Here is a 20,579-nt window from a genome sequence, read left to right as displayed (position 1 = left end):
AAAAGGCTAAAATAAATAGGTTAAAACTACAATATAACTACACTTACTTCTAACCAGTATGTATTTATATTTCCCTCACAAAAACATGCGATGTCTTTTTAACTGATGGCAATCACATTTGTTCCTTTGAAATACCACGTGCCTCCATCATTGGAAGTTTATATGTACAACCTGATTGTTCATAGAACAAAAAGAAACACAAAGCAAAGCAAAGACTTGGCATTACATTCCTTTAGTGGAATTTGGCCTTTATGTTTCAACAGACTTTGCAGCCGATTCATGGTGTACAGAATCATTGCATTGCTAGTACTATGATCCTACTGACACTAAGAATCCTTCCAGTTCGGGGCTCGAACAATTGATCCGGGTCATGAAACACTGTACTTGCAAAAAATGTAACAGATTAAACTGATCACCAAAAATTTATTAATTTATTTTAAGTCCGATATTTTTGAAAATCTCAAGTTCGATATTTTTGAAACATATTAGCTTTATTTTTGATAAGTTGGATTGTTCAGTCTACTTTCCTAGGGTAAATGCTCGCATCTCAGATCGCACACTACCCATGAAATTTTGTGCAACACTTGCGCCATCTTTCTAACACATCCTCATCCAATCTTTCTTCAACTCCAAGACCTTCACTTTTTTCAAAAGCTTTACTCTCATAATCGCCCAGAATTCTGTCGAGTTTGACGGATGGCAGATCTTTCAATACAAAAACAACACGTTGGGTTCGTACCACGCCATCACCGGTTTCGCGTAATGGCACGATGCCAGATCAGGCCAAAACAGAGTGTTACCTTCGAGGGGCCGGAGCGTTGCAGGAATCAACCTTATTTATACATTTGACTATTGATGGTGCCGGTCGTTACGAACGGCTTACTGATTTTACCGCACCCTGCCGTGAATACCAAGTACTTCTGGCGAATTATTCGAAGTTCATCTTCGGGAACTTCTCCGGAACAGACAGACGAGACTTGCCGACGAAATACTCCAGGCAGTGGGTTCTTGGTGTCCGCTTTTTTAAATGTAGAAACACAACACAATGTTGTACGGTTGGTGCTGGAGGTGGAATGTTCGTTACTCTAATTTATAATGGTTAGAGTGGCACAAATCAATCTTCAGCATAAACGTACAGCAACTATGAATCTATCCAGACTTCTTCAAGAAGGTAAAGCTTCTATAGCTTTGGTTCAAGAACCATATTTCCAAAAGGGAAACTTCTACGTTGGAAAATTGTTAAACCCAGTCTTTGTTGCCTTCAACAAGATCGGTATGACTAATCCACGTGAAATGCCTCGAGCATGCATACTTGCAAATAGTGCTCTCGATGTTTCTCTCATATCGGAGCTCACAACTCGGGATATTTGTGCTGTCACAGTTGGTATGACTATTGATGGCATAGACAGGAAATATGTCTATTGTTCGGCATATTTACCGCATAACCAACCTTCGCCAAGCGATGACTTCAAAAAGGTTGTATCATACTGCTGCAAGAGTGATTTACCGCTTGTAATCGGCAGTGACATAAATGCTCACCATATCATTTGGGGCAGCACAGATATAAATTCGAGAGGCTCTGATATGATGGAATTCGTGAGCAGTACAAACCTGCACATAGTCAATGCAGGAAACCGCCCAACTTTTGCGAGATCTGGAAGAGAGGAGGTTTTGGACGTAACTCTCTGCTCTGATAGAATTGCGCATGAGTTGGTGAATTGGCTCGTCTCCGATGAGCTCGAACCTTCGTTGTCTGATCATAAGTACATATTCTTTGATCATTCAAACGTTAAATTTGATATTGTCACATATCGTAATCCCAAATCTACAAACTGGAACCTCTATGAAGAGGGCTTGGCGACTAGATTTTACGGGTACCAACCAACAATTGAAACCCCAATTGATTTGGAAAATGTTGTCGACGAGACAAATTCACTCATAGCTGCAGCATATGAAGAGGCTTGTCCACTTCGGATTGTGCGAGCTACTAGAGGAACTCCTTGGTGGAATGCTGAACTTGCTAGACTAAGGAAACTATGCAGAAGAGCTTGGAACCACCGACGCAGATATGGGTCGGAGGCATTCGTGTTGGCTCGAAGGGCTTACAAAAATGCTCTTCGATCGTCTGAGCGAAGTGGTTGGAAAAGCCTCTGCACAAATGTCTCTAGTCTCAACGAGGCTAGCAGATTAAATAAGTTACTTTCGAAGTCTAAGGACTTTAATGTCAGTTTCTTAAGAACTTCAGATGGTGAACACTTGTCTGATGAAAGTGATGTACTTCACTGCCTTTTTAACACTCACTTTCCAGGATGTATGGATCCATCACCGACAGCTCTTCCCGAGACTTTTTCAGGTAGTTACGATTCTTGGGCCCTTGCTCGAAGCGTTGTGACGATTGAATCGGTCAAATGGGCAGTTGAGAGTTTTGCTCCGTACAAATCTCCTGGAAAGGATGGAGTTTTCCCAGTGTTACTGCAGAAAGGGTATGAACATTTCAAACATGTTTTGAAGAAAATACTTACTTTTAGTCTTGCGACTGGATATATTCCAAGAGCCTGGCAGGAAATAATTGTCAAATTTATTCCCAAAGGCGGTCGCGACACTTATGAGGAAGCGAAGAGTTTCAGGCCTATCAGTCTTAGCTCATTTCTTCTTAAAACAGTGGAACGCATAGTCGATCACTATATCAGGAATGTTAGTCTGGGCGTGCAACCGCTACATGGAATGCAACATGCTTACCAGCGTGGAAAGTCCACTACAACCCTGTTACATGATGTTGTGTACAACATTGAAAAAGCTTTCTCACAAAAGCAATCTTGCTTGGGAGTTTTCCTAGATATTGAAGGTGCCTTTGATAACGTGTCTTTCAATTCAATTCTGGAAGCAGCCCGTGGTCATGGCTTACCTTCAAGTATCACAAATTGGATACACGCAATGCTTAGCAATCGACTTCTTTGTTCATCGCTTCGGCAAGCAGAGATTAGAAAGCTGAGTGTCTGTGGGTGTCCTCAAGGTGGTGTACTATCCCCACTTTTATGGAACCTAGTCGCTGATGGTTTGTTAAGGAAACTTAATAACCTTGGATTTCCGACTTATGGTTTTGCCGACGATTATCATATATTGATGACCGGTATAAGCATTAACACTCTCTTTGATTTAATGCAGCAAGCCCTGCGATCTGTGGAACAATGGTGTTGTCAGGTTGGATTGTCTGTAAATCCGGGCAAAACATCAATGGTGCTTTTCACTCATCGTAGGATAATCACAGGAGCTCGTCCGTTGCAGTTCTTTGGTTCAGAGGTCACTGTGGTCGAACAAGTTAAATACGTCGGGGTTATTCTTGACTCAAAACTGAATTGGTCTGCTCACATTGACTTCAGGATTAAGAGAGCTTGTATGGCTTTCGGCCAATGCAGACGAGCTTTTGGAAAATCATGGGGACTCAAACCCAGATATATTCATTGGATCTACACAACTATTGTTAGACCAATTTTAGCATATGGTTGTCTTGTATGGTGGCAGAAAGGAGAAGTCGCGACAGTTCAGTCAAAGCTAAATCATCTCCAAAGGATGGTCCTAATGGCGATGACAGGAGCATTCACGACAACTCCTACTGCTGCTCTAGAGGCGCTACTGTGCATTAAACCACTACATGTGTTCCTAAAACAAGAAGCATTATCTTGTGCATACCGTCTTAAGGTTACAGGGCTTTGGAACAGTAACCCATTAGATTATGCTACCAGCCACACTCGCTTGTGGTCTCAAATGGTTACATGGGATGAGTGTTTACTCGCTCCTAGTGACCTAACTCTCACATGCAGTTTTCCTTTCAAAACATTTCATGTGAGCTATCCTCTTCGTGAGGAATGGTTGTCTGGTTGTCTGGAACGACAACTTGATGAACACATAGTTTGTTATACGGACGGTTCTCTGTTGAATGGTCGTGCTGGTGCTGGTGTCTACTGTCGTGAAATGAGGCTGGAGCAGTCTCATTCACTTGGTAGATACTGTACTGTGTTCCAAGCAGAAATCTACGCGATTCTGTGTGGAGTACAATCGGCACTTCAGCAGAGGATCTGTGGTAAACGAATTTATTTTTGTTCCGACAGTCAGGCAGCCTTAAAAGCACTCAGTTCGAATGACTCACGGTCGAATCTAGTGATCGCATGTCGAACTCAAATTGAAGACCTCAGCATTTCAAATGCTGTTTACTTCTTATGGGTACCCGGCCATTCTGGTATTACTGGAAATGAATGGGCTGATGAGTTGGCTAGAGCTGGTGCAACGAATGATTTCGTTGGTCCTGAACCAGCTTTACCACTTTCAACTAGTTGGATAAAGCACAAGATTCGTTCTTGGGCTGCATCCAAACATGCCAGCTACTGGCGCAGCTTGCAAACTTGCGCTCAGACAAAAGCATTTCTACCAGATTTAAATCTGAAAATGTCAAAGTGTCTACTGCATTTCTCCAAGCAACATTGCAGTATTCTGGTCAGAGCTCTGACTGGACATTGCAAACTCAATTATCACATGGCTACTATTCAACGTGCTGAGTATTATTCGTGTGATTTGTGTGAATGCGATTATGGTACTTCATATCATCTGATATGTAACTGTCCCGCATTGACGCAGCTACGTATCCGGGTTTTTGGTTCTCCATACATGGTTGAGTCTGTGTATGCGGAGCTAAAATTGAAGGATATTCTCTCGTTTCTTACCCAATGTGGTAAGGAGCTATAGTCAGAAGGGTTCATCGTTCTTCCTGGAGTGAATGAATCCCTTCTGTATTCACCTTAAATAGGGTTTAGCAGATTGTTTGGCATCCTTTAGGGGGTGCCGAATTTACTTCTGCTCGTACATACTGCGAATCGTTCTGCATTCTTCCGGGAGTTCAGAATGGTGTCGCTTTTGTAAGATCTCTAAATCCTCTCGGGGGTTGGAGGTTTTATTAACAGCAGACTGTTCGGGACCTCGTAGAGGTTCAGAATTTACTTCTGCTTCCACTAAATGTGATCCTCAGCAGATTGTTCGGCATCCCTTAGGGGTGCAGAATTTACTTCTGCTTTTATGTGTTTTTGTGTCGTCAATTTTTCCCATCCTCCTAGTCCAACCCTTACCATTTCCTTTCAATCCTTCCCTCTTATATATCGGGAAAATGATGCTAAAAACAAATTGATGGCAAGGCACAAATCTCCAAATATCAAGGGGAACGTGCCATTTGAACCAATTTGTTCTGATTCCTGATATTTATACATTTGACTATTGATGGTGCCGGTCGTTACGAACGGCTTACTGATTTTACCGCACCCTGCCGTGAATACCAAGTACTTCTGGCGAATTATTCGAAGTTCATCTTCGGGAACTTCTCCGGAACAGACAGACGAGACTTGCCGACGAAATACTCCAGGCAGTGGGTTCTTGGTGTCCGCTTTTTTTAATGTAGAAACACATTTTTGTTTTCTATATAGCCGTGCAAACTAGAAACTCAAGAAAAATACACGTAGAAATGTGGTCAGGTTTTGAACAATTACAGCTCAGTCAATTTTATATAAATTATTAAAATAATGTCACCATTTGATTGGAAATATTTCTACGTATAGATTTGAATGTTCATAGCTATGTATTTTTAAATGTGTAACATTGAAATGTTGATTAATAGCTAGCAGTGTCCTATTTTGTCTGCAAAAAATCTCCTGCATACTGGATTTCCCTGCCATAGTCGACAGTTTTGAAGGAGTAAGCGATATATCAAAGGGAAAGCATTGCTCTGATTGGTCAATCGATGCTAAAGCGCAGCTGCTGGAAGCACGCGAAGCTATAAATAGAAGCAAAATTATAGCTAACGTTTCAGTCCTAGGGATGTCGGAAATAATCGAGTATAATTTTGAAATTAATCGATTGGAATTTATTCGATTATCTGGGTTATTAATCGATTACTCGATTATTCATTCGATTATTACTATGGGATTTTTTCAATTATTCGATTAGCTCAATAATCGAATATTAGTTTTAAGCTTTTCGATTAAATATTACTCGATTATCTGGGTTATTAATCGATTACTCGATTAATCGATCGATATTACGACATCCCTATTCAGTCCAATGAGCAGCATGCTAGGGGTAGGTTGTTGCTAGACAGCAAGACAAAAAGTGCCATAAAACGATTTGAAGCTTTAATTGGTATGCTCTGATCTTGTGTCATGCAAGTTCGGATGAAATTCCATGTTATGTCGTTTCGCCTGAGAAATTGACAACTACCCCAGGGTAAATTTGGAGTGCATAAGATTAATTTCCAATTTATATAAGATGAACTCGATTGATAATAAGAAACTTGCTTCAACCGAAATCGCAGAATGGTAGTAATGGTAGAGAAACGCTATAAAAATAACTGCTTGCATACAAACTTGAATACAAGTTTGGCGAAGAGAAGCTTAAATATCGATATCCGTATCGCAAGCTTAAATATCGATATCCGTATCGTGTACAAACATATAATTGCATACATTTGGGCTGTTGGTTTAATTTTGTCGGCTACACGCTCGTTCAATGTTACTCTAAAGTGAGTACAATTTCACTCACTTTCGTTAAAAGTGGAACTACTCTATAGTGAGTAAGGCTTGTTTACTCACTTTTGAGTGAATATGGTATTTGTCAAATTCTGAGTAAAATTTACTCAGTGCTACAAATGGTAAAATTAGCTCGAGTGAGTAAACATTACTCAATACCATTCGAGTTGAATAAGGGATTCGAATAAGGAATTCTTTGCTTTTAACAAATACTGACTTACTTCTATCCAACGAATGAAGGAAGCCGCTACCTGTTCATCGGTCATTGGAAAGGATCCGTCTTCCTTCCTCCGTTCCGCCTCCGACAAAGGGAAATATTCAGTGAACGTAAATTTTCACACAACTTTTTCAAAGCTCTGTGAGTAAAACTTGTTGTCAATTTAGAAACTGAGTCGAAGTTACTCATTCTTCTAAATCAATATTACTCACTTTTTGACATTTGAACTAAATAAGCAAAAGTGAGTACAAATTACTCACTTGAGAGTAACATTGAATGAGCGTGTACAAAACAAATACAAATCACGACAAATAAAGTCTATATTCTGGGTTGGCGTGTTCGGTTTTGGATCCTAATAAAGTTCAATCTAAGCAGACTCTCATGCATTTGCGAATTCAAAGGTGTGACGATTGATTGAACTATTTGATTGTAGATCATTAGAAATTTTGGTTGCCTTGTTCCACATCAATGGCTCGAACAACCCCATGGGGCTGATCCTTGTAGTTTTTTGTTTCAATTATAGAGGCTTTAACATCTTAGGGTCATTCGCCTCTTCGGACCAGAAAATCTTTTTGACCCTATGTGCGGGGTTGGGAATTGAACCCAGGCGGGCTGCGTGAAAGGCATCGACTATCCCATCACACTATACCCGTCCCCAAAAGTGTCCTCTTCAATGTACGCTTCGTTGTCTATAAAACATGAACACTTCCTCGCTTCAACGCATCGTTTCTGATGTACTTGATGTGGTCGAATAGATCTTTTTTGCCTCGTTCCGAATGGGTCCGGGATGTGCTTGAAGTAACCACTCATAAACTATAAATAATAAGCTCAGCACGGCTGGCTATTATTTTGTTAACTTTAAATTATGAGCTAGGCAAAATATCTTCGACATTGAAACATCGAATTCGACGAGTTTTACTAACTTTAGATCCTAGTCGAGTAAAGACTCTGAGCTTTGGTCTCTCTGAACTCTAGATATTATTATCAGTACTGTGGAGTTTGGATTCGGTACTCTAGATTTCAGATTCTGCATTCTGGACTATTGAGTGTAAATTCTTAACTCTTGGTGTTTGACTTCGCACTTTGACCTCTAGACTAAGGACCCTGGCCTCTGGTTTCTGATTTCCTGCACTGTGCTGTTTATGTGTTCGATCCCGTGACCTTCTAAACTCTGCTCTCTGACTTCTAGTCTAACAACTTTGACCCATGGCCCCTGAGTTCTGACCTATTGCCTTTTGTCTGTAGACTTTGATCGTGCTTCATGCACTGATCCAACTCACGTGCCCTGGTAGTTATCATCCTATCGCACCTTTGAACCGCACTGTGCAACATCTTGGACTAAGGTAACAGAGGTATTTTGGTCCACTTTAGGATTTATTTTATTTTGACCCACTGTGATTAGCTTCAAATGGGTTACTTAACATCGATTAAATCCATAAAGTTTGTTAGGTGGGCCAAAATATATGAAGTGGCCAAAATACCTCTGTTACCATACTGAGACTGTGAGCATGCACTTCTTCTTGACCAGCTGGATGCCGAAGTTGGCCTGGTGAATCCGTGTGGAACATGGCTTGCGCTTCGCTAGCGCCCCAACGATCAGCCTATCCATCTAAGACTTCCTCGATCACAAAAGTTACTCCGGAGCCTGCGCTTTTGATGCTTACCTAAGAATCGACCGTCGCGATCTACTCGTATAGACTCCGTCAGAAAATCTAGACTACACCGACAAAGAGCTCACCGACAAAGATAGTTCAGAACACGAAACTCCCGGATGAGTAACGAGGTCGTTCTTGCGGTTGCAGCATGACTACATTCTCTGGATTATGCCCTTTGGTCTGTGCCGTCTGATATCTGATCTCTAGACTTTAGAATCTAGATGCTAGACGTTGGGTTCTCGACTCTGTACTCTGTGCTTTAAGCGTTGATCTCCAGCTTTAAACTCTGAGTGTTGGAATTTTTACTTTGGACTCAAGTTTCCGGATTCTAGATCCTAGATCCGAAACCGTGGCAATGGAACTGTTGACTGTAGAATTTGAACTATGCACTCTAAATACATAATTCTGAACTCAGAACTCTAGGCTCTTGATTTCGGAATATGAAATCTTCAGCCTAGACGTTGGTCTTTAAACTGTATTAACTATTTCTAAATAGCTGTGCAAATCATAAAAGAAAAGGATCTTTAAAAATCACCGTTGCTTACGAGTTTGCATGTCTTTCAATCTAGATTTATCATTGAATGCGAGCTCGAACACAAGAACCCATAAGCGATTGCTAGGAGGCTCGAAGCGTCTCTGTAGGCGAATTGCTACTTGGCCCACTTTGCCAAACAACTCGAAATTTTGTGCACACATTGAAATCACTATTAAGATGTCTGTTATCTGTGACTAAGCTCTGAAGTATTCTGGATTTCGAACACTGATTTTCGGACTTTAAACTCTGAACACGGAACTCTAGAACTCATACTCTGGAATATGCCTTCTGGACTCTACACTATGGATTCAGGGCTCTAGACTCTGAAACCGGAACTATGGACTCTGGACACTAGTCTCTGAGAGCATTCTGCTGGACTTTTGATTCTGAACTCGACGCATTGCTTTCTATACGCTGGAAAAAAAAATCTTGATTCTAGATTCTGATGTATGGACTCGAAACTTTGAGCTCTGATGAATGAACTTTGTAATCTGAATACTTAGCTCTAAGCTCTTTACTTTGTAATTTGAACTCTGGTGTCCGGTCTTTGGTCTCTAAATTCTGAACGCGGAAGTCTAGACTCTAAACTCTGAACATGGGAACGTTAAACACTGGACTCTGAGCCGTGGTATTCAAACGCACTCTAAACTCTAAACATGGATTCTACACATTCAATCCTAGACGCTGAACTATAGAATTTGTACTCTGGGCTTTGCACTCTAAGCTCTGAACTCGGGACCAGAGATTATGGTCTTTTTCTAGGATCTGGACTAAGAACAGATTCATTACTCTGAACCGTGATTTAGACTCTGAGCTCTAAACCCTGAGCTCAGGACCTATACTCTGGACTATGAATTCTAAATCCTAGAATCCTGGGCTGTGGAGATTAGTTTCTAAGCCCTAGACTCAAGATTCCTGACTCTGAACTCTGGAAATAAAAACTGTGGACTTTTGGCTCTGGAATTTACACTCAAGACTCTGGTTTCAAGATTCTTAACTTTGCACTCTAGTATATGAACAGTGTACTCTGAACTAAGCACACTGAACTCTAATCCCTCCAATCTCCAGACCAAGAATTCTGTACTGCGGACTTTGGACTCCATGGGTTCCATGGGTTCAGTATTTTTGATTTAGCTGTATTAAGTCTGGACGCTTGAGTCTGACCTCTTATCCGTGAAGTTTATACCTTTGACCCTGGTTTTTAAACTTTAAACTTTGAATTTTGAGTCTTAAATCATTCGTATTGAAATCTGACTTTTAAGGGATCTGGGTCATTTCGCCGAAAGGGTTATTTCGCCGAAAAGGGTTATTCCGTCGAATGACATTTCGCCGAATGGGCCACTTAGCCGAATTTTATTTCGCTGAATGCCATTTCGACGAAAGCCATTTCGCCGGAAGGGTCATTTCGCCGAATCCAAAAAATCGTAATTAGAGTTGATTTAAAATGAAGACAAATGAAAGATGATGGCGTTAACGCCCGGTTTGTTGACCAACATTTGTACTTCTTGATTGATTTTTGTACTCTTGAATAAAGATTGATTCATGAACCTCAGAACGGAGTTCCCAAGAAAACTTGTTGACTATTAGCTACTAAGCATCAAGGAAATTGCATAGGTGTATCTACAAGGTAAATGTATGTGATATTTTCCGTTTATTAGGTAAAAATGAAAAAAATATCTAATGCGGCTACGCCACATCGTTTTGATTCATATGCTGCCCGACCTAACTAAAGCAAAGAAACCTAGCTTTGAGTAGACCGGGCAAACGAGGCGGTTACAGGTTTGTATGCAAGAGGCCGCCGCTTCCGACCGGCGAAACGGCTTTCGGCGAAATGACCTGCTCCCCTTTTAAGCTCTAGACTAAATACACTCTATTCAGGACTATTACGAACAAGGGACGCTTTACTTAGGGTTGTTCTCTTACTCTCTTGTAAGGCTCTGGACTCTGAATTCAGGATTCAACACTGCACACCTTGTCCTAAGGACTGTAGGGACTAATCTGTCTGTTCTTTGGGTTTAAAACTCTGCACTCTTTAGATCTCAATGAACTCTGGCCTAAAAACTCTGTACTTTCTATGGTCTCGATGGATTTCAGATTTTGAATTCTTAAGTTAGCACTCTGGACTCTGAACTGTGGACTCACAAATCTAAACTCTCTTGACTCTAAGCTCTGGACTCTGGGGTTCTATTTAATAACCTAATTTTAGATAAAGTGGCTCCAGGTAGTTTCCGCAAGACACATGCAAAAAAATACATAAAGATGAATTATAGCTTCTCAATGGTAAGTAAAAATGTACCCTACAGTTGCGTCATATTGACTCAATTTCAGGTTGATACGGTTTACTTAATTTTAGGCTATTGAACGAAAGTCTCGCTGTTGGGTGGTTTTGCTCTTTGTATTTTGATAACAATGGAAGGAGCGAATGAAATAAAAGATTCAAAAGAACTCAAAATTGAGTAAAAAGAAGTCAAGTAATAGGTAGTATCTATTTTTCAGATATTTTCATAGAAAATCTGTATTGTTTTGAATAAAAAATCTGTATCAATCTGTATTCACTAATAAAATGAAATTTTCGCAACAAAATGACGCTAAAAGATGTTATTCCAATAGATTGTGATTGTAGGATGGTAAATTCAATCAGTCATTACAGCGCTCACATAAATATTCAACGACGAAGTTTCATAGTTTTTTTTTTAAGTTTTTTATCCACAACAATTGAATTGTAATTCCATATATTTATCTAGTTTGAAAATGTTTACTTCATATTTTGACATTGAATTTCAACGCCCAAAATGCAACGTCAAGTTGGGTCATACAACTCTCAGTTTGACAGTAAAGTTTCACTCTCTCAAATATCAGTTCAAATTGGTTTCAAATTATAATATAAATAGATTTCACAACAGATCTCCATATAAATTTGTGATTTGTCCGTTGATTGATACACTTTTATCTCGTAACTGGAATCAAATTCTAAAAGATAGCTCAGACAGAAAAGTTTAGTTTTTTCTTTCTTACTTTTTGTGAGATCTGTATTAATCTGTATTAAATTGAGGAAATCTGTATAAAATCTGTACTCTGTATTAAACCTGTATGAGCATGTAAAATCTGTAGAATACAGATAAATCTGTATCTGTATCTGGTTTTGAGTAACCAGTTCAATAGCACTTGCGTTCGATTTTGCATAATATGGCATTTGCTTGAGCGCAAAGTCGTACGCAACAGTTCATTGTTTCGACAATTTACACGATTGAAAAAAACTATAGCTTGAATGTCTGTTCTTTGTAGCGTCGGAACCAATAAGTGGCTAATTAATACCACTCTTCCAATCAAGCCATCATCTGTATCATCTTTCTATTGTATTTACATTAATTATGCCTAATTCAACTGGTCCTAAATTACTTAGTAAATGGACGAGCGTAGAAAACTTAAAAATATTTATTCTCATCGACAATGTTTCCCCGAAACTCAAACCATACCACCAGCAGTGGAACTCAGCTTAAGCGGGTATAAACTTTGTCCGGCGCCACAAAATAGAACCAGCTTTCGTCAACAATTTCCCTACCGGCGTGGGTGCGATGAAAGCAGAACTACAGCTACAGTTCCGCTGTCGACTACAACAAAAATACAAGTATCGTTATTTTCTACTGAATAATGAATGAGCAGGAGCTAAATCGGATTGCCTTTTTATCGCCCTTATGGTGTGAATTTCGTTCTTTCTATTTTTCCTGCCTTCCTTTCTTCCAAGTTCGGACGGTTGTCGAGCGAAGAAATAATGCTATCTAATTTTTGAAGCCGGAGTCCTGTCTGTAACAAGAACAACAACAAAGACGACGATGACGAGACAAAATACCGTTACCTGATTCCACCCCAAAAAACTTAACCATAAGTTTAGGGAAAATGGACCAACAGAGCAAAAAGATTACTGAGCCCGAACTGACTGGCCATCACGGTGCGGAAAACCTTTCGAAGACTCCCCTGATTAGGCGGAAGGGAATCAACATTTCAAATTATGACATCTGTTGTAGCCCCGGATGATGATGGTGCCCGGAGGCGGGCTGAGTAGCCCTACGGGGAGAGGCTTTGTGTGAAAAGTTTTCCAATTTCAGTAAATCGCTCCATCAAAGCGAAAAGGGTTGAGGTTGGCCAGGACACATTATGATCCGGACGGTGCGGAATGAAAATTGGATCGAGTTTGACTGTCTTTATTCACTGACTCTGCCTCCGTCGCGTTCGGTCATGGAACACGTTGCCTCAAAAAGTGGGGCAAGGCGAATCGACCTTGAAGAATAGGGGTTTCCTCTCCGGAGACTCACTTAGATTTTATGAAGCTTGGAATTTCCGAAGCCCCATGGTTGCCCATAATCATATATTGTATAGAAAAGAAGAAGAAAAAACGGATTCAACTTGATCTACTTATGTAAAAGAATGGAACTCATCCAATGTTTTTTCTTCCTTTTCCACCCCTTTTTCTCTGCAGGTCATGTGCAACAGTGGTGAACTTCGGGAAATTCCACTGAAATCGATGCCGGTGACGGTGGAAGCACTTTCACTGCAGAAAAACATTTTCCCTATCATTAAAAGCGATGCCTTCGTGGGCCTGAAGGCACTGCGAAAGCTGTCACTGGATCGGAATAACATCACCACCATCAAACCGTTCGCCTTCCGCGGACTGCCCCGGCTGCGGGATCTCTCCATTCAGCACACGCCGCTGGCAACGGTGGCATCGTTCGCCTTTGCCGGACTGCAGAACGTATCCCAGATTCAGCTGGCACACAACAAAATCCTTCGAATAGAGGCGTACGCATTTGCCGGTTCTGCCGGCATCCGGCTGCTCAACCTGGCCGACAATCCCACAATACTGGTCGAAACGAATGCCTTCTCCAGTCTGGGCTCGGTCGATCGGCTACTGTTGCCCTCGGGGATTCGGAACATATCACAGGATGCGTTTTTCGCACTGGACACGGTAAGTGTTGTTGGACTACGTACCAATCGTACATTTTCTGATTGATGTTTGGCCGCTTCTATTTTTGTTTCTAATCTGCTTCACTGGAATCGAAAACGATTGAGCTTAGCCATAAACAAAAGCGTTTATTTAAAGACTCGTTCTTCTTTCCTTTCCTTTCCTTTCCTTTCCTACCGCAGGTCGGCTACCTGAAACTTTCCTTCATGGACCTGTCCGAGGTGAGTGCCTTCACCTTCCGGGGACTGACAAATGTCCGGCTGCTGTCACTGCAGGAATCCGACCTAGGTGTGATCAGTGCCAACGCGTTCGACGGTCTGGACCATGTCGACACTCTGAACATCCTCAACAACAAAATAGACGCCATCCAGGAGCTGAACATAACGCAGTGGAACCACATCAAGACGCTGCGATTGCAGGGAAACCATCTGCTGGAAACTCCCGAGGCGGGCAGTATCATCATGGAGGGCATCGGTACGTTGCACGTCTCCGGTAACTACTTTCCCTGCGGGTGCCATATCCACACCCTGCTGGAAAGTCCCTTAGCGAACGGCAGTTACGGAACCGGGGAGGATTTCCTTTCGAAAAACTACTGCATCTCACCGCTGGAGGTCAACGGACTGCAGATGAGCCAAATCGATATCTTCGCAATCGGCCGGTGCCACGAACAGGTAACGCGGGAGAACTTGGAAGCGTCCGGTGCAAGCTGCAACAGCCGAACAGTTCTGCTCCCCGGGGGACACCGGTCAGATCATCAGCGGTGGCACCACCACCGGTGGAACAAAATCAATTATTCAGCTGTCGCACTGCATCTGTGCGGTGCTTCGGTACTGTTAGCTTACTATAAATATTTTAGACTTAAAATCAGTTGAATTTAATGAGCTCGCCACCAGTCTGTTAGGTATTAGAAAGCTTCGCGCGCGCGGTAAAGTGAGTCCCGGGAATACCGAGGATGTGTCCCGGTTTCCTGTTCCGCCCCTCTGTGGCACGACAGACACAAAGGCAGGTGGACCAACGGTGGGATAAAAGTTCTTGATGTCCTTTGTTATGCATAGAATAATAGGATGGATTACAATTAGGCCACGGATAATTTTTGCACCAGGTAACAAACTACGGAAAAATGTTCAACTGATGCAGTTACAGCTCTGCAATTGCAGTATTAAAAGCAGCGTTGAGTCTACATAGTTGCGATGGTGAACAATAGGATGGGAATTAGAGTGGATGATGCGTAGCAAAGCTTTCAATTGATTGGGAAGCCGAGAATGGTTGTCCGCGAGTTCGCCGGATAGGAAACGTATGTTCGGTGCAGTTAATTATCGTTTCTAGGATTGCTTTGCGATGTTCACAATAGGCAGATAGAGCTGGATCCGAGAGTCCGGGCCATAATGCACTCTTCATTTTTAATGAATTGGGGTTTTCCCTTCGTTCATCCGTGTAGAAGAGCGGTCTTCACCAACTATCAATCCAGAAGCTTTAATCATCCCATTAAGTTGATTTCGATGTAGTACAATGACGATTCTAGCTAACGCTCAATTAGCTTTCGGTTTTGTAAAACTCACAAAAATTATATAAGTTTTCGTGAGAGACAACGTGGTTTTCATAACATAATGATTTGATATTCAAGTCGCCACTGTACACAACAAGCAATTTTATATCGAGTTATTAGCAGGCGCCATTAAAAACCTCCGGTAAATTTAAATCTTCTAAGCATTAGCATTTGCATTAACATATGTGTGGCTACTCCATTATATGCACCGTGCACGACAACAAGTAGCGCTATTAGTGGCAAATAGGCGAAATAATCCAATGATAGCTTTGCACTGTTACCATTCGTTTACGCTAAATAATAAATCGAAAACAGTTCAACGTTTCTATAAATCAATTATTTGTTGTTAGTTTAGTTGACTCGTATTTTCAATATGAAAATGGTTTTGCCTCTCTCATAAATAAAGGCTTTGTAATCGCTGTGAAAACCGACTTCACAACCGAGGCCCAGAGGGCCGAGTGTCATATACCATTCGACTCAGTTCTTCGAGATAACAACATTCTCTGTGTGTATGTGTTTATGTGTGTACCCGATCAACAGAGCATAACAGGATTCTATCAAAATTATTTCTGATCTTAATATTTATATCATTCCAATTTGCTTAAGATTATAGCAAGTCCTGATATTATATTAAGGGCTGTTATATTTCAGGTAAAACTATACTAGAGAATTGAGAAAAAAAGAGTTCAAGCACTTTTTCGATCATGTATTTGACTTTCAACCCGAAAAATGCTATGCTTCAATTCAATCAGCAGTAAAAAACATATTTTCCAATTTCACATACACGAAGATGCTTTTGAAAACAATAATTTGATATTGTTGTTGGTGGCTGTCACAGGTGTACTGGGGTTGCTAGTCTCCTTGTCCAGTTTATCACATGGCTTACCGTAGTGAACGGTGACGCTTGAGGAAAGATCATGCACACGCACTTCTATAGCACTATCTTCCATATATACTGAAATGTTGTACTTAATGTTCTCGTGCTCCACATAGTGCATATTGTTATTGTCTTTTGCGAATTGAATTGCATCCAACTCTTTATAAAACTGGATGTAAACAACATTATTCGTCTTATTGCATTGAAGTAAATGCACACGTTTTATATCAAGATGCATCTGTTCCTTAAGCAAACCTTCAAATTCACGTATCGAAGGTCGAATTTTGCACTGTCTGAAGTCAACAACAATTGTATTCTTTCGTGTCGGCGGTAGCTTTTGTTCTTTTGGTTCACTCATTTCGAGGTCGTTCTATTCTTCACTACACAATACTGTACTTGGATTCTTCCGTCCCGAACGTAAGCGGTTTTGTTATATCGACTGACTTGGATGCGATGTGAATGCGAACTGAGTGTTCAAAACTTCAAAACGTTTTCAAAAGTGACGCTGCAATAAACGAAAAGCAAAATCTAAACTGGGCTCAAAACAAAAATTTAATCTCAGCTCAATACTTTTTCGATTTATAGGTCTTTCAGTTGCAGACTGAAAATAGCGACTTTAGTTTTACCGGACCCCGGATGTACTGGAAATAGATCCAAAATCAGTAAAATCGGTTATGTCATCAATTAATAAAATCTACAAATTGCAGATATCGCATTTTTCTCGTTGTGATCTATATCATTGCATGAACATTTTTACGTTCATGAAATAGACAAAAACGATATATCGCACCATAATACCTTCGATTTGAAAAGTTCAATCTATCCATGTCTGATAATTTGATGATAGTTTCATTTCGTAGTATTTTGATTACTTCCAATCCGGAAGCATGAGCCGGGATTCGAAATTTGCAATGTAGAGTTTAAAGCAACCGACCCGCATTATGAGACATTCCATTTTAATCATTTTTCTGTGAGTCAATCTAGGTAGATAGGCATTTGGTTGATCATCAATCATAAAAACTTGTTATTCGAATCGATGTTATATACACTTCTTCTGATTTTTCATTGTCTTTAAAACGAATTTTTATTCTAATCTAAATTTACGAAAATCGATTCAGCCATTTCCGAGAAGATTAAGTGCACATTTTTATCAAATATACCCGCCAATCGACACACATACTCGTACAGACAATTCACTACTTCAATTGAACGAGCGAATTGATTCGAATGTTATTTGAAAGTCGGCCCTCTTGGTACGAAGAAGAAAAAACTGGAAAACTATCATTCATTAGTTAATTTCCTCAGATTCTATAAGGTAGTTTAGTCGGTTCCGTTCATTTACAACTATTCTTCAAACGATATAAAGAAAACTATTCTTCAGTACCAAAAAAAAGCTTACTCATAGTTCTAAAATAGCCCCTTTGTCATTCGTATGCCGGTTAGAAGGAAACGACGAAAGAGATGGAGAGCGATAGATTATTTTTGTAGCAATATGGACTTACACTAGTTATTATATGATGCCAATATATCCTTCCAACCTCAGTTGGTTGTCATGCCCCGATGCAATCGTAGCGTAGGTTGGCAACTCAAAACTTACCGGTTCGAAACCAGTCGCTTAACTGGGAATGACTTTTTTTATATGGCAAATCAAATCGTCTAAAGGTATGCAATTTCATCTTACTCCACGAAATCTATTTTTAGATTTGCACGGTAAAGCCTTTCCCCCCAAAAAATGGGTAATAACAGCAGAAAAGTAGTACTAAATTTGAAACAAATTTAGATATAATATTGATATTTACATATCAAGGTTTGTAACAATTTTGTTATCACCTAGGTTATTGAGTTATAATTTTTGATATTTTAACTATCAACGAGGCCAAGGTTATCACTAATTTAGATAGAAAAAAACAAAACAACCCCAGATACCATTTTGTTCTCCCTTGTTGATCGGGTATGTATGTGTGTACGTGACAAATAATGTTAGTCAATTTTCTCTGAGATGGCTGAACCGCATTTCAAAAACTCAGAAAAAAATAGTCACACACGTTTCTCAGAGATGGCTGAAATCATAAGCTTTAAATTCAAATGAAAGGTCTTATGACCCCATACAAAATTCCTGAATATCATTTGGATCCGACTTCCGGTTCCGGAGTTACAAGGAAAGGTGTGCAAATTTATGAACAAATTTTCTCAATCAATTTTCTCGGAAAGTTCGTAACAGATTTTCACAAACTAAGAAACTAAAATTCTTGAAATTCTCTAAGGGGAGTGGAGGGTGAAAGGGTTTCAGAGTAAACAGTTTCGCGAAATCATTTTTTTTTAAATTTCTTGAAGTTAAACATTTCGAAAATATTGTGTCAACATTTCAAATCAATTGAATGATTCAGTGTAAGTTACCAAAAATATTTTTTGCTCACTTTCTGAAAAAAAAATTAAACGCGTTTTTCTGAACACAATCCTGCAAAATCTGCTAAGCAGATTCTTTTCAAACTTGTTTTTCACCTTAAAATTGGCGGAAAATTTAGCGCAAGATCGCTTTTTTTGCTTAAATATGCCACTATGAACTGTTAAAAAACCAAAATAATAACTTAAGAACGACGAAGGGGGTAGGAATAACTCGAAGTTTAAGTAAATTTAAGAACATTTTTAATTTCAGATAATTCTACGCCGAGCTATCGTGTTTACCGCGCAACGTGATTCTCGGTTTTCGGGAATGCTCTGTTACCGCCTTATTTTTCAATATTAATAATATACGGAAATGAAACTAAATATTCTTTAATGATGTTTTATAATGTAAAAAGTTTGAATAAATTTGCTTAATATCATCTCCATAAAAAATTACAAAAAAAGTGTTTTTTGATTCAAATTGTCGCCTAGTACCCTCTAAAAAGTCCCAGAGAAGCTGATCCAGATCCGACTTCCGGCATTACAGTGCGATTAGTGAAAAATTTCAATTTCATTGATATTTTTTCACAAGCGATGGCGAAACGAGGTGTACATTTTTAAAAAAAACTCATCTAGCTGGGTGATCTTGTAGTTGGTGAATTTATAAAACTACTATGGGACTACTAGTCCCCGGAAAAGCTCAAAAACCGGAACTCATTTCGATTTCTCAGCAACGGTTAAACCGATTTTCACCCATCTTGATTCAAATTAAAGCTCTCATTGTCTTATATATACTGCGCAATTTCATCCAGATCCGACTTCCGGTTCCGAAACTATTGGGCGATGAGTGTCAAAACATTTAAATCGTCATTCCAAATGACGATGCAAAACGCGTCGGTACGTGCGGCTTTGCTCCGTTCGCAGCGTGCCTAGTTCATTTTCAATGTGTACCTACTTGGTAATATTATCAAAAAATCATGATAAAGCTTTTCTGTTAAAGCACACTTATTGCCTTTCTCATTTAGAAACCTCATGCAATCACTTGAAAAATTGTCTAGTGAAAATTGGAAAGGAGGGCTAAGTGTTATATACCATTCGAAACAGTCAATCGAGCTGAGCAACAAATATTATATATCAATATTGATCATTGAAATCATTGAAATTAAATACAAAACGAAAAAGACATCACAGTTACACCATCTAGTGATGGAAAAGGTTACTAATTTAGTATTGTTTAATAGTTTTCGTTTAACATGCACCAATATCTGGAATGTCAAAACTAATTGAGCATGATCCCTATTTAAAGGGGGGAACTTTTCTATATTTAAAGTGTTGTTTATTTCGGTTGAAAAAAATATCGTCTATAAACAATACGACAATCAAAATAACAAAGCGTTAAAAACTCTGTGCAAAATAAGAATTGAACTTATCGTCTTCACATTCAAAAGTGATGAAGTGGTGTTCAACTTTTCTGAAAAAAACGACCTGATATTGTGTATTTATACCACCGGAATCAGAAATCATCATTATCAGAAACCTGAATACAAGTGGATTGATTTCTGAAATCAAAAAATTGTAATACTTTTCTTGGGAATGTTAACGGAATTCTGGAATTAGTATTGATTTATTTTTCTATATAATCATATAAGTTTAAAGGCACACTGATTCAGCTCTACGATGCCGAGGGCAAAACTCGTATCGTTCTGCGCTAACATTTAGAGTTCTACATAGATTGAAAATAAATTTCACATACAATTATATCAAAAGATAATTTCGATTTAACAGTGTATTCTCTCTCGAATCAGTAAAAGATTGTATTTTGAGCCGTATTTACAGCT

At 39.6% G+C, this 20,579-nt stretch overlaps 1 protein-coding gene across 2 annotated transcripts in view; it reads left to right on the top strand.

Moving 5' to 3' along the window:
* The window catches only part of LOC131438995 (chondroadherin), a 212,156-nt gene extending 192,110 nt beyond the window's left edge, over positions 1–20,046 (top strand). For both annotated transcript variants that reach the window (XM_058609467.1, XM_058609456.1), the window contains 2 exons: positions 13,451–13,936; positions 14,116–20,046. In XM_058609467.1, the coding sequence (XP_058465450.1) occupies positions 13,451–13,936; positions 14,116–14,805 (1,176 nt within the window). In that variant the 3' untranslated portion in view covers positions 14,806–20,046. The remainder of the gene's footprint in view (positions 1–13,450; positions 13,937–14,115) is intronic.
* Positions 20,047–20,579: the final 533 nt, after the last annotated feature.

Source organism: Malaya genurostris, chromosome 1 (assembly GCF_030247185.1).
Source record: "Malaya genurostris strain Urasoe2022 chromosome 1, Malgen_1.1, whole genome shotgun sequence".
NCBI classification, from domain to species: domain Eukaryota; kingdom Metazoa; phylum Arthropoda; class Insecta; order Diptera; family Culicidae; genus Malaya; species Malaya genurostris.
Note: the sequence above shows the minus strand (reverse complement) of the source record. Positions and strands in the feature narration are given on the sequence as shown.